General features: G+C 47.8%; 1 protein-coding gene across 1 annotated transcript in view; it reads left to right on the top strand.

The window, feature by feature from the left end:
- Window positions 1–9,735, top strand: part of LAMB2 (laminin subunit beta 2) — a 66,288-nt gene extending 56,553 nt beyond the window's left edge. The window contains exons 30-33 of the mRNA XM_063122146.1: window positions 1,119–1,260; window positions 3,966–4,142; window positions 7,334–7,493; window positions 9,096–9,735. Coding sequence (XP_062978216.1) covers window positions 1,119–1,260; window positions 3,966–4,142; window positions 7,334–7,493; window positions 9,096–9,232 — 616 coding nt within the window. The 3' untranslated portion in view covers window positions 9,233–9,735. The remainder of the gene's footprint in view (window positions 1–1,118; window positions 1,261–3,965; window positions 4,143–7,333; window positions 7,494–9,095) is intronic.
- The last annotated feature ends 5,410 nt before the right edge of the window (window positions 9,736–15,145 follow it).

The raw sequence follows: 15,145 nt of genomic DNA, 5'->3' as shown, positions 1-15,145 counted from the left end.
ATCAGACCAAGAGTCCATCTAGTCTACCGTTCTGTTCACACAGTGGAACCTCTTCTCCTTCAGAGCACCAACATGGTGTTTAGCAAAAAGAAGGGAAGGGAAGGAGCTTGCCGTGCTGGACCAGGAGTCCCTGTAGCCATTGGTAAGACCTGAACTGACCGCCAGGATAAAGTAGTGAACTGCTTTGGACAGGAGTTCAAGTTCCCCCTTCCCCTCCTCCTCCTCCGTCTCCATGAAGCTCGCTATTTGGCCATAGATCCGAGAGAAAGAAACTTGTGCGGCCTCCTTTGCAAGGGTGCTGTTAGAAGAATTACGAAGCGTTTTTTGGCATGCGCCGTGGTTCTAGAGACATGACCCTACTACGGCCTCCTTCAACCTGGTACCCTCTAGGTGTGTTGGATTGCAGCTCCCATAATTCCCAAATAGTGTCAAGAAATTGAAATCCAAGTAAATGGGCTTTGTTATGCAAATCCATCAGTCTAACAACGATTCAGTTTACAGACCTGGACATCTTCTGGCAATCTAATGTTAAGATCCCCGATCACTAAATAGCTTACCTAAAGATCCCTTTGAGGGAGGCACAACAGTAGAACAGGAAGTTGTTGCAAATCTGACGTAGGTCTGCAGCACAGAACCTGAAAGGCTTTCTCAATCTCACCCTCAAGGAGGGTCTTCCCCTAGAGAGTCTCCTGTGATGGGCCAACCTTGTAGAACCCCATATTTCCCTACGCTGCCTTGCGTCTGATCCGTGCGTTCTTCTCCCATCCCATCGCCTTATTCTTCATCTACCTCCGAGTTCTCTTCCACAACCTCTGCGGAGAGTCTGGGCCCAATCCCGACAACTAGCATGACCTCTGGCCCTGCTGGCTGGGAATTATAGGAGTTGCAGTCCGACTCATCTGGAGGGCACCAACTTGGGGAAGGCTGGTCTATATCTAATAATCCAAGTTATACTGCACCTATACATGGAGGTTCCACATAGGGATAATAGGTGATGACTGCTAATGGAACCTATTATTACCTTGAATTTGTCATCAGCGGCAGTGTCCGTTGCAGGATCAGGATTGCTGGTGAGCACAAGGGCTGTATTCATACTTGCAGCAATCTTCCCCTTCCAGTGCTCGAGCAGAGAGCGTCAAGAGTGCCACGCAAGCCGTGAAGAAGGCTCTCGACGATGCCAGACGGGCCCAAACTGCTGCCGAGACGGCCATCCGCAACGCAGCCAGTGATATCTACCACACGGAAGATGTCGTGAGCAGGGTAAGCCCCCCCACCCCACCCTGTGCCACCTTTACTGACCCCCACAGGAAACGTGTTCCTGAGCTCCCTTCCCTCCATTTCCCTTGAACCACTCAAAAGGGCCGACCTTGAGACCCGGCCTCTGTGGAGCTGGCATGAGGGAACGCTCCATAGGAACTGGGAATTGGGGTTCCAGGGACATGAGCCAGTGTCCATTTCCCCACTTCAAGAAGGCTTTGCACTAGGGTGACCCTAGGGAAAGGAGGACAGGGCTCCGGTATCTTTAACAGCTGTATAGTAAAGGGAATTTCAGCAGGTGTCATTTGTACGCATGCAGCACCTGGTGAAATCCCCTCTTCACCACGACAGTTAAAGCTCCGCCCAGTCACCCCATACAAAAGAGGGCAGGGCTCTTGCGGCTTTAACTGTGGTGATGAAGAGGGGATTTCACCAGGTGCTGCATGCATACAAATGGCACCTGCTGAAATTCCCTTTTCTATGCAACTCTTAAAGATACCGGAGCCCTGTCCTCCTTTCCATAGGGTCACCCTATTTGTACTGGCCCTTGAAGCTCTAAGGCAGGGGAGGGCAGATGGTAGATCTCTGGTTGTTTTAGACTTCAACTCCCAGGAGCCCCTGCCAGTAGGGCTAATGGTCACAAACAGTGGGAGTTGAAGCCCCAAACAGCTCCCCTGGGTGATGATACAGCACACTTCCGATACGGAAGCCACCTGGAGTAGGGCATCAGCAGGAGATTCTAAGACTTGTGCAGGCTATCATGAGAAGAGGCAGCGCACCTCCTAGTATTTTGGGCCCCACGCTGTTTGGGGCTTTAAAGTACTCGCTCCTTGAACTAGGCCCAGAAACGAATAGGCAACCGGTGCACTTTAATTCTAGAGTGATGCGAATAAACCTGGCTGCAGCAGTGAACATTCTGGCAGCTGAATTCTGCACCGATTGAAGCTTCTGAATTGTCTTCAAAGGCAGGACCCACGAGGACAAAAGGCTCAGAGAAGGGAACGAGGGACAAGGGACAGACATGGAGCAGCGTGTCTGGAATCAAAGCCCACTGTCAACATGCGTTCCCCAAACTATTCTAATCACAGGATCTGTTGCTTGCGGGTACGGCTGCCATGTGGACAAGGGACTGTGGAGTCATGCCGCTGTTCCTGCCCTCATCTCCTAGACGGCCACGTGTTCAGCCTGGCCATCAAAGGGGTGGGGTCAGTGACCCCTCTTCCTATTGTCCACACAGGGACTCTACGTGTGAGTAATCTGGAACTAGGGCAGCCTCACCCAACCTGGTGGTCTCTGGATACATTGGACTACAATTGCCAGAATCCCTCAGCCTGCATAGCTGGGAGGTTGTCATCTAACACGTCTGGAGGGCACCAGGTTGCAAAAGAAGGCTGGACTAGGGCTAGACACCCTTGGGCTTGTATAGGGAAAAGGTGTGATACAAGGATGGTTTCATGAACCAGACATAGGAGAGGCTGTTCCGGGCATAGAAGGAGCAGCACAGCTGAGAGAAGGGAGCAGGAGGACTCCAGCAAAGGATGGGGTGGACAAGGGAAGAAGGCGGCAACACAGCTCCCTGCGTGACCCCCTCGGCTATTTGAAGCATGAGTACCTCTAGCGCCATATCACAGTGCTTGGGAATGCTGTCACAGGCTGCCCCAATGGGGAGGCGAGGGAGGGGGGCAGGCAAGTCATTTATGTTACTCCCTCCCCAAATATTTTTTTTCCAGAAAACTAACTTGGGATAAAGCTGCTCCCTCCCCCCATCCCACACCAATAAGAATGGAGGAGATTCGTCAACTTAACAGTCTTTTAGCATTTAAGAAAGCTATAAAGACTGACCTCTTCCGGCAGGCCTATCCAGTGGAATTTTAGGATGCCTTTAGGATGTTTTTAGGATGTTTTAACAACGTATACTATGTTTTATGTATTTTATACTTATTGTTGTTCTCCGCCTCAATCCAAACGGAGAGGCGAGTAAGAAATAAATTTCTTCTTATTATTATTATTTATTTATATAGCACCATCAGTGTACATGGTGCTGTACACAGTAAAACAATAAAATAGCAAAACCCTGCCGCATAGGCTTACATTCTAATAAAATCATAATAAGACAATAAGAAGGGGAAGAGAATGCACCAAACAGGCACAGGGTAGAGTAAAACTAACAGTATAAAAGTCAGATCAAAAGCAAGTTCTAAAAGCTTTAGAAAAAATAAAAGTTTTTAGCTGAGCTTTAAAAACTGTGATTGAACTTGTAGTTCGCAAATGTTCTGGAAGAGCGTTCCAGGCATAAGGGGCAGCGGAAGAAAATGGACAAAGCCATTATTATTATTATTATTATTATTATTATTATTATTATTATTACATAAGAAGAGCCCTGCTGGATCAGACCAAGGGTCCATCTAGTCCAGCTGTTCACACAATGGCCAATTCACTGCCCACGGGAAACCCACAACCAGGACAGTGGTGTAACAGCACCAATGGTTTTTTTTCCTGGTGCCACCACATGGATGCACTTCTGCTTCTTGGGGCACTGGATTTTATTTATTTATTTTATTTATTTATTGTATTTCTATAGTGCCCAATAGCTGAAGCCCTCTGAGCTCAGTGGCCTATATTGGATGAGGAGACACCTTCATAACGGTGGTCTCCCCTGCTTCATTACTCTGACCCCCACCCGCCTCTTACCTCCCTTCTCCCATCAGATCCAGGAAAAGACAGCAAGCGCCGAGGGTCAGCTGGCCGCGGCCATGGAACGGGTGGGACACCTCGACAGGCAGGTGGACGCCCTCAAGGTGAAATGGGCCAACAACAGCCTGGCGGCCACAAGAGCTGAAGAGACAGCCAGCGCCGCCAGGGACCGAGCTGGAGAAGCTGAACAGGTACGTGAGGCTTGGCTGGAGCTTTGAGAGTCTGGCAAGGAAGCACAACAGCAGCCTCTGAGGTGGAAGCTGGGATTGAGAGGGTGCGTGAAGCATCATCCCATAGAAACATGGGCTCAAGTTGCAGGAAGCCAGATTCCAGCTGGACAGCAGGAAAGACTTCCTGACAGTTAGAGCAGTACGACAATGGAACCAATTACTTAGGGAGGTCGTGGGCTCTCCCACACTAGAGGCATTCAAGAGACAGCTGGACAACCATCTGTCAGGTACACTTTAGGGTGGTTTCCTGCAAATGAGCAGGGGGTTAGTCTCGATGGCCTCATAGGCCTCTTCCAACTCTACTATTCTATGATTCTATGATCCTCATTGCATTTTATGTGCAGGATCCACATGCTTAGCAGTGTATCTGTATGTTTGAACAGGGTGCTATTTTAATTTTAAAAGCTTACTACCCTGCTTTTCTCATATGCTCCAGGCGGCTTGCAATCAATGATGCAAATCAAGCATTTCCTGTTGGTACTTGGAAACTCTTCATATTCTTTGGCTTGATATTTCATGTATCCTCTTAGACTTATTGTTTCAGTGATTCTGTTGCCAGCACTCTTTCCTTTTTGCCTCCAGAAATCCAGTCTTGCCAATTTCATTTCATAAGTGATCAGAAACCCAATGGCCAGTGCCCAGAGGCCGTAGTCCCTCTAAAGATGGGGTTTGACCGGTTGTTGGGAAGCGGGTTACACACTGAAGCTCATTTTATTTTCCCAGGCTATTTAGTCTTTCAGGTTTTTTAAAAAATGTGTTGTTGTGTTTTTAGATCTTTATACTGCTGCTGGTTTTTACTTTGGTTTCATTTTAAAGATTTTATATTTTATCACTTCGTATTTGGGGGTTTTAGCTTTTGTGAATGGCCCAGAGAGCTTTGGCTCTCTGTAGTAAATTTTTTAAAAAATCATGAAGTTGGGTGACACTTAAAAGGCCAACCTCAAAGTCCAAGAGGCTGGACCATCCATCCATCCACTCACACCCCAATCCATCCCTGCAGCCTAGCTCATAATGTACCACACAGACATGGCACCTCAGGAGAAAGTATCTCCAGATGACTCAAGCCATTGTAACAACACACACACCTCAATAAACAGCAAAGACACAACCCCCCACCCCCACCCCCACCCTCCACAGTCCTGGCTTATAAAAGCTGCCAGAGGGGGACTGGCTGAGTGGGTAAGTGGAGTGGTCAATGCCTCCCTTCGCCAAGGAAGGGTCCCAGCCTGTTTGAAGGAGGCAGTGGTAAGACCCACACTGAAAAAGCCCTCCTTGGCCCCCACTGTATTGGATAACTACCGGCCAGTCTCCAACATCCCATTTTTGGGCAAGGTATTGGAGCGTGTGGTGGCCTCCCAACTCCAGGGATTCCTGGATGAGACGGATTATCTAGATCCATTTCAATCTGGCTTCAGGCCTGGTTATGGGACAGAAACAGCTTTGGTCGCCTTGGTGGATGATCTTCGCCGGGAACTGGACAGGGGGAGTGTGTCCCTGCTGGTTCTGCTGGACCTCTCAGCGGCGTTCGATACCATCGACCATGGTATCCTTCTGGGCCGCCTTGCTGGGATGGGTCTTGGAGGCACTGTTTTACAGTGGCTCCATTCCTTCCTGGATGGACGGACCCAGAAGGTGGTACTGGGGGACTCCTGTTCGACTCCTTGGCCATTGGCCTGTGGAGTCCCTCAGGGCTCTGTTTTGTCCCCCATGCTATTTAACATATACATGAAACCGTTGGGAGAGGTTATCCGGAGTTGTGGGGTGCGGTTCCACCAGTACGCTGATGACACCCAACTCTACTACTCCTTTCCACCCAATTCCAAGGAAGCAGTTTCTTTGCTAAACCGCTGTTTGTTGGCAGTAATGGATTGGATGAGGGCGAACAAATTGAAGCTCAATCCAGACAAGACAGAGGTGCTCCTGGTCAGTCGAAAGGCAGATCAGGGAATAGGGATTCAGCTTGTGTTGGATGGGGTTACACTCCCCCTGAAGACGCAGGTCCGCAGCTTGGGTGTGCTTCTGGATTCAGCCCTGAGCCTGGATGCCCAGGTTTCGGTGGTGGCCAGGAGTGCATTTGCACAGTTAAAGCTAGTGCGCCAGCTGCGCCCGTTCCTAGAGATGTCGGACCTGGCCACGGTGACACATGCCTTAGTTACATCCCGATTGGATTACTGTAACGCGCTCTACGTGGGGCTGCCTTTGAAGAGTGTTCGGAAACTCCAGCTGGTTCAAAGGGCTGCAGCCAGATTGTTGACCGGGGCTGGTTACAGGGAGCATACGACTCCCCTGTTAAAACAGCTCCACTGGCTTCCAGTCTGTTTCCGGGCACAATTCAAAGTGCTGGTTATGACCTATAAAGCTCTATATGGTTCGGGTCCAGGTTATTTGAAAGAACGTATTCTCCCTTATGAGCCTGCCCGTGCTTTGAGATCTTCTGGAGAAGCCCTTCTTTTAGTCCCACCTTCTTCACAGGCACGCTTGGGAACATGGGAGAGGGCCTTCTCGGTGGCTGCTCCGGTGCTCTGGAACTCTCTTCCTGGGGAAGCTAGGCTGGCTCCCTCCTTGATGGGCTTTCGGAAGCAGGCTAAAACTTTTTTGTTCAAGCAGGCCTTTGGAGGATAATCTGGCCCTCCATCTAGGTTAATGTCTTATAATTTTGTTGTGTATTTTTTTTTAATTGTTTATGGTTTTGTTTCCCTCCCCCCCCCCCCCCATGTATATTTTAAACTTTGTAAGGCCGCCTTGAGGCCCAGCATTGGGCAAAAGGCGGGATACAAATAATAATAATAATAATAATAATAATAATAATAATAATAATAATAATAATAATAATAATTGCTGCTGGCCAGTCTGATCTAGGAGGACTGTCCCACCTGGCCCTAAACGTGATTTTTAAGACTGTAAGCTTCTCAAGACAGAGGCCTGTCCTACTATGCACATTGAAGGGACTATATGATCAGCAGGATCAAGGGCAGAACCCATCCGCTACATCATGCCAAAGGGAAGTGTTTGAAGCACAAACTCCTGCCTTTTGTCCTGGCTGTCTTTCTTCCAATGCTCCAGAGATGGTGGGGAGCGAGAGGCAGCAGCAGCAGGGAGGGAGGCCTGCAGTTCTGCTCACCCCCAGCCCTGTGTTTCCTGCTGCATCCCAGGTGCTGGAGGGCCCACTGGGTGACCGGTACCGGACAGTGAAGGAGCTAGTGGAACACAAGGCTCAGCACGTCCTGCAGGCCCAGCAGAAAGCGGCGCGCCTACGAGATGAGGCCAAGGGGTTGCTGCGTGATGCTAATAAAAAATTGCAGCTGCTGAGTGGTAAGTGCCCATGGCGTGGTAGTGGGGGGAGAGGTATCCTAACTGGGGGTGGAGTCAAAGGCACTGTTCGTGACATCCCCCAAATCGATTGGGTTTCACCCAATTCTGGGCCAAGAAAACCCCACATTCAGCTCTGAGAATGAATTATTCCAGTGTCTATTTGGTAAGCGGTTTGTGTTCTGCTTCCAAAATGTAGGTTTTCAAAGCAGTCTCCCTCAGCCCACAGGGATGGTAGAATTTGTGGAAGAAAAATAATAAGGGATGAAAGGAATGGGCAGGGCGGGGGAGGAACAAGGAGCTGCACAGGGCCCTGACGTCCTCTTGCCCCTTCCGTACCAGGAGCCCTGCCTAGTCGTTCTGTTGGTGCTTGAGCTTGCTTAAGATTCTGCCCAGACATTTCCACTCTTTCATCACTTCCTGAGGGCTAGAAATGTTAGGAGCCTTTTTAAATTAGAAAACTGAGAAATTCCCCAAAGTATCCTATTTTGTGCCAAATGCCATTTTTGGGTGGAAGACATAGAAACAGGCAGAATACACCAAGGCCCAGATATGACAGAGGATTAAGGGGATAAGATCCCAGAGCTTGGGGAGTGTAGGGAGACAGCTATGGGGCTGTGGGGTGGGGTTCAGACTCCTCAGAGGGGAGCAAAATCCAGTAAAAGCAGGATTGGGGCAGCCCTGTGCATTCTCTGTTTTGTGCAAAGTTGTTCAGCATCCTGAGAATCCTGCCTCTGCCAGGGGGCTTGGAATCATGACTTTTGTTGCTGCTAAACAGCACATGGACTCCTGGGGTTCTTCCACACGTCGTACTGAAAGCGCTTCCATCCGCCCCCAGGGCACCCCGAAAACGATCGTGTAGCTTGTCTGTAAAAGAGACGAGGAAGAGGTGTCCTCGCCGCCGCCGCCCACCTCCCTCCTCACCCGCCGGGATGGAGAGCTCGGCAGAAGAAAGCGGGACGGAGAGCTCGGCAGAAGAAGGCGGGGTGGAGAACGAAGGCCCCATATGCGAAGCTGTCCACCCCGCCTTCTTCTGCCGAGCTCTCCGTCCCGGCGGGTGAGGAGGGAGGTGGGTGGCGGCGGTGGCGGCAAGGACGCCTCTTCCTCGTCTCTTTTACAAGCAAGCTACACGATCGTTTTCGGGGTGCACTGGGGGAGGATGGAAGCGCTTTCAGTACGACGTGTGGAAGAGCCCCTGCCTGCCTGATCTGGTGCTACTTTCACGGCCCGAGCCATCATCCAGGCAGCTGCCCAGGATCTATGGTTTACAGAAGGACCCACTGAGCCAAGCCTGGGTGCCAGCAGCCTCCCTAAACCTCCCCCTTCTCCGTGCTGTGCTCTCAGCACTCGGCAGTCCAGTGGGGGAGAGCGGATTATGTATCACGGAAGCGACCCAAGCATTCTCTTTGCAGGGTGGCGGGGTGGGGCAGTTCTCTCGCCCCCACTGCAGGTCTCTTGTCTAGAGCAGCAGGGGCGCAAAACCTGGAACTGGCTCTTTGGGCATTGGATTCCGGAATGGGAATGGGAAAGTAGTGTTGTCCTTTCCTTACTCTTCTCTGTTTTGTTGCTGTGATGCCTCCATCTTCCCCTCCCCTCCCCATTCAGCACTGGAAGAAACGTACGAAGAAAATGAGAGGCAGCTGCAAGAGAAAGCAGCCCAACTGGATGGGCTAGAGGCCAAGATGAGGGGCATCCTAGGAGACATCAACCAGCAAATCCAGATCTACAACACCTGCCAGTGATGCACTATTTTCTGCTCCCCCACCCTATCTCTGCCCCCCACCCCCACCCCGCTCACGTGCTTAAAGAATTCTTGGCTACTGCTGCCTTGCTCGCTAGTGCCTGGAGCGTTATTTCCTGTGGCCATTCCTTCCCAACATTGCTTGTCGTGGGTCATCATCACCCTCCTCCCAGTGTCCCATGCTCCCATGAAGCACAACGCTGCACCAAGTCTTCCTGATGAGAGCCCCTTCCCTACTAGCATCCAGCACAGGGGACATCTAATACACCAGCACTTGGATGCCAAAGGGAAGATTCCCGTTCTGATTTCTGCCATTCTCTCTTCCGCTACAGTTGAAACATCATAGAGTAGAAAGCCCCATTCCAAAGCAAGGAGGACAGTACAGTGCAGAACAGGAGCGGGGTCACCTAAGGGAGGGTCAGATGAGGTGGCTACCTTGGCATGTCCGATACACATGAACCGCTTGCATTTGTGTGAGAATAAAGACCCAACGTGGCGTTGCTCTCTGCACCAAACGGCCTTGTGTCTTTGTCTGCTTAAACCTAGGCTTGGCTCTTGCCGCTCACCCCAGAACCTAGACCGTGTTTACGCTGCAGCAGGGATCTTCTGAACATGAAGAAGACATGCAGTAGAAACTTCTAGGCCTTGGATTCCCAAATGTGGCCATTGAGAACCGGAAGTGGTGTAAACAAGTGGAGCAAAGAGGAGGGGAGTGGTGAGGGGGGGGGAGAGGACAGCTGCAGCAGGGGAACCACAAGAACGTCCCACCTGCAGGATCAGGCCAGCTTCATGGAAGCCCTCAAGCCAGGCATGAAGGCAATAGCCCCATTTTGCTGCTTGTCCCCCTACAATTGGCATTCGGTGGCACACTGCCTCTGAACTTAAGATTGCACATAGCCATCATGACTAATAGCCATTCACAGGGCCAGGGTCAAGGGTAGACATGGTCAGGCACCTGCTAAGCAGAGGGCCACTAACAAGAGCCCCCTGGCATTGCTGCTCCTCCTCCATTATGGCAACCTGCTTGTTTACCTGCCTCTCACTCTGGCCCAGACGACAGGAGTTGTGGGAAGGAGAAGCGGTGAATGCCCCGGCCTACTGGCTCCCCCCTCTATACAACAATGGGATTGCTCCTCATTTAATATAACCCGAATTTTCGTAGATTCGAATCTACACAAAGAGCATCACACTGCAGCAGTTATTAATGTACATATATGAGGCTACAGAGCCCTAAAGCTTTATATAATATAATATATAATATATAGCTTTATATAAGATAATATAAAGATTCATATAAGAGGAAAACCAAGTGGGCAAAGGAACGAAGCAGCAGAGGAGGATGCGAGAGGGGGACTGAACACGTCTCCTCCCTCTTGCTGCCCGTTCCCCCCCTCTTTGTTTTAATTTTATAAGCTCTATCTGCGGAGCGCCGCAGGTTCATGTAATTCAAAATGAAAATGGTGGGAAGGAACGAGGCAGCCAGAGGAGGACGCGATAGGTGGGAAATCAGCCAATCATTTTGTCCTGCCCTCAAAGTTACGCCCACATTTCAAAATGCGATTTAGCTCCCCCAATAACACATAACTATAATGCGGTGCAAACTTGAAGATTGATCCAAAAGCCGTGGTAAATCGCAACTATGAATATGCGCATTACCTGGTTAAAAACCTGGTGCTGCGGCGAATGGACGAAACGCAAATCTGCGCATTTGGGTTGGGGTAAAGAAGCTGTATAGACATCCCCTGGCTCTCTGCCTGTCAAGCATGCAAGTGGCAGCAAGGAGGAGGAGCAACAGCAGCTGGTGACCATGGCAGTGAGAAGGTAGACTCACTGAGGGAGGGGGGCATTGAGGGTGCCTTGCCCCAGATCCCTAAAAACCCTGGAGCCGGCACTGCCCAATGATAGGCTCTTCCTCCATGATTTTTTCTAGTCTGCCATACTTGCACTCTGGAAACAGGTTCTCGGGCAAAAGTGGGGCAAGTGCACGCCTTCACACACACGTTTCCATGGCTGTGGATCCTCCCTCCCCCCCCCCCCCCGTTACAGTGGTGTCCATGCAACGAGCCTGAACGGAGAAAGAGAAAAAGTTCTGCCACTTGTGTGCACCCACCACGCATGTTTGTGGTCACATAAATCAATCACTGGTGCACCAATGTAGCAGTCTAGGCTATCGCCTTTCCACCCCCCCATATCACACACATTTTCCACACCAGAAGGTTGCTCATCATGTCAATGAGCTCATAGACTTCGCAAAGATTGAGCCATGCTGTTCCTAGGGAAGGGTTTGGATTGGGTATCATGCCCTGCGCCTTCTGTGAACCGCCCAGAGAGCTTCGGCTATTGGGCAGTATACAAATGTAATAAATAAAACAGCAAGTTTGAAATGCTGAAACTTACATTTTGCTGCAGCCCTACAAACATCTCTTTTGCACATGACCCTGAAAACATCTGTCTTTTTCGTAATGTTTACAAAAGTCACTCCCAAACAAGGTCCTTCTTTCAGCTCATGAAATGATTGAGCAACAACTTTAAATTTTTTAGTGTTGAGTTCTACAATTATCAGCAGTCTAGAGAGCAAATAACCATAATAAACCACATATAATGCATAAATGCATTAACAATAAAAATGCATATTAACAGTTTATAGAGCTTTGCCATACAAATGAGGCAATATCCCTTTCTGGCGTAGTTGCATCAAAGGCAAACATGGGGATAAGTGTAAACACTGCTAAAATATGTTCCTTTGGTGGCTGAAATGCCTTTAGGGTTCAAATGATGCTGCTGATGGTAAAATTTATTTATATAGCGCTTTGTTACAAGGTGCTGTACATGAAGTAAAATAGGTCAGCAGAGGGGGATTGTACTCAGTAACCTCTTTTCTTTTTTAAACAATAAATTTTTAAAGGACAGATATGATAAAAACAAAACATTACTTTCATTAAATTACTTCATTCAATTATTTGATTTTACATTATACTTATTAAATTAAATATTTGCCTTATTTATCAAATTATCATTGATCTTCTCCATCAATCCAACAGATGAGAAAAAATAAACATCTCACAAAATGTCCTTCATTGACCTATTTATATTAATTACATTGCATTCTGACAATTTGGTTCTCATAGTCCACTCATTTTTTAAAAAAAAGTGTACCAACATACCAAAGTCCTTCCTTCTTTTTTTACTTGTTAGGCATCCTTTCCCATAGAACATCTTTCCCAATCCTCTATCGATGGAGGTTGCTGGGTTTTCCCCAATTACAAGCTACAAGTAACCATATTGCTGTCAGCATATTTCCTAACGCAGAAATCTCTTCTGACAGATCTTTGCCTTGACGTTCTCACTGTGTTCATCCATGACGTTTGAACCATTAGATCTTGACTGCAAGTGTCAGGGCGATCGCCCTCAAACTGGAAACCTTTCAACAAAAGACAATAAAAACAGTGTCTGTCTACTAAAAATACACAGTGGTCGAGGGAAGGGCTGTATAACATTTCAAACATCACTTCACCATTCATGCCACAGGTGTTGTTCTTTGTGCATGTGGAACTGACTTTACATTGAAATGAATGGAGAATCCTTCATGCACAGGAGTGTCATATGTGCACTGGGGCTTTGCCTTGAGCAGCATGCCTTTGGCAAGGGAAGTGCAAGTACAGCAGGATGCTTACCACCCCACCTTCCAGTACGGGCAGTACAGTCTCTCAATTGAGCTGGGTCTGCTAGTCCTCAGCATCCTGGCACCCATAGTACAAAGGCAACATGGGTTGGTTGAAACTGGACTTAGTCGTGCTTAAAGTAGACCTGTTTACTTCTACACAACTTGTGTTGAAGTATTCAATTCAAAGTTTTTGTTTAGCACAATGTGATAAGACATAAGGCTCAATATATCTTACATCTATCTATAATCTATATTCATCTATCTATCTATCTATCTATCTATCTATCTATCTATCTATCTGAAGTGGAAAATTTTGTAGCCATATCAACAAACTAGTTCTAGCAGTCTCACAAAATCTGGCACGATTGATATACGTGTGTGTGTGTGTGTGTGTGTGTAAAGTGGAAAATTTTGTAGCCATTGATCCATATCAACAAACCAGTTCTGGCAGTTTTCATCTCCACCCAGAGCAGGTCTTTCCTAAAGCTAACAGGTTTTTACTGCCCATTCAAAAATGAGGCCATCCCCAAATACTTTGCATTAAGATAAGAAACAACATATTGTGGCTTGGGAAATATTGCATGCCGCTAAACTCAGTTGGAGCAGGGAATTTTGAGGTGGGTGGCAGATGACCCATCCCTGCTCATCAAAAAGTGCTGGCAGTGCATCTCTTTAAGTTCTGGCTCCACTACACACAGAGACCCACTTCTATCCAGCCCAGCAGGAAAAGCACCACTACATGGGTAAAGAAGAAGGATGACTGAATGCCTACATAGAAGACGGACTTCCTGTGCTGGTGCGTACGAATTTACTGCTGTCGTTGGGTGGCAACAAATACATAACCCGAAGGAAGAGGAATGCTGCCAATCACTTAGATAAGATATATAGTATCATTTGTATTTATTTGGTTGCCAAGCTGTCAGTAGTGTTGCTGTGGTATCAAGCAAGGTTATCGTCCAATAATATTTATATAGTGCCTATAATATACTGGGGCATTTACACAAGAACAGCAGCAAGGTCTGTCGTGGTATTTCTGTCAGTGCTCTGGTATCTGTGTCACTTTCTTTTCTTTGAGGTTGACAAGGCATTGGTGCTATTGCTACAGTACCAGCCTTCATTTCAATACTGTTGCACTAGTGCTAGTGGCATTGCCATGGCGCCATGACAGTGTTAATAACTAGCATCTTTTGGGTTGCCATGGCAGCATTGTGGTTGCTATGGTACCAATCTAGATGTCGGCATCCTAGCTATTTTGTGTTTGTCTCAAGAATGTGGAAATTGGCTCGATGGGAGTGAACACAAGATCACTTACTGTGGATTAGCTCAGTCCTCCTTGACCAGTATGTTGTACCAGCAATTAACTTGGTTAAAGAGTGGTTCAAAAGTAGATTTTTCCATGTAGATTATCAGGTAAACCCCATGGCGTATAGTGGTAAATTTTGAAGTGCAGAGGCTCATCGTGACAGTCTCCATAGCCACGTCCCAAGGAGAGTAAAAAGAATTCAGGCACTTCTGTTGATCCGTATGAACAAAACAATTGTAGTAGTTTTCATCCCCACTGGAAGGAGATCTTTTGTAAAGCTAATGGGCCTGTTCAGACAACACACTAAGCCATGGTTAGGCTGCTAATCATTTTGCAGCAAGTGTTGCCACCAAGGTTAGGAATGGTTCACACAACCCACTAAGTCATGGTTCACATGACATGCTAAGTCATGATGTTTAGCTCAAAACACTTAACCTTCATGGTTTAGCGTGTTGTCTGAACAGGGCCAATGAGTCTTAATTGCCCATTCAGGACCAAGCCACCCCAAAGTGCTTTGCATTACAACAGGGAACAGTACATCCTTGCTGGGAAAGTTCATTTCCCACCACTACTCTAGGGATTGCAACTAATCTCAGAGGAAACAGGGAAGGATTCCAGAGTTTTAGTCAATCTACTTCACATTTTATAGCAAATTTTCCCCTTATTACCTATTAGGTATTAAACCATAATCAGCCATGAACTCAAGATGTTTCTTTCTCCCACCCGTCCTTGGTATATCAGCAATATTACTCATGGTTCCATGGCGATGTATGTGTCCCTTTAACTGGAGGCAAATTAAACAGGTTGCAGATGCAGGAATATGTATAATAATTTGTTTTTTTAATTAATGCTGACTGCAAGAGTTTCCATTATTTATTTATTTATTTATATAGCACCAACAAACTACTTGGTGCTGTACAAAATATACAAATAAAACAGTGATACCC

The sequence above is a fragment of the Elgaria multicarinata genome, chromosome 3 (genome assembly GCF_023053635.1).
Source record: "Elgaria multicarinata webbii isolate HBS135686 ecotype San Diego chromosome 3, rElgMul1.1.pri, whole genome shotgun sequence".
Classification (NCBI taxonomy): domain Eukaryota; kingdom Metazoa; phylum Chordata; class Lepidosauria; order Squamata; family Anguidae; genus Elgaria; species Elgaria multicarinata.
The sequence above is the reverse complement of the archived record's forward strand: the minus strand, read 5'-3'. Positions and strand labels throughout refer to the sequence as shown.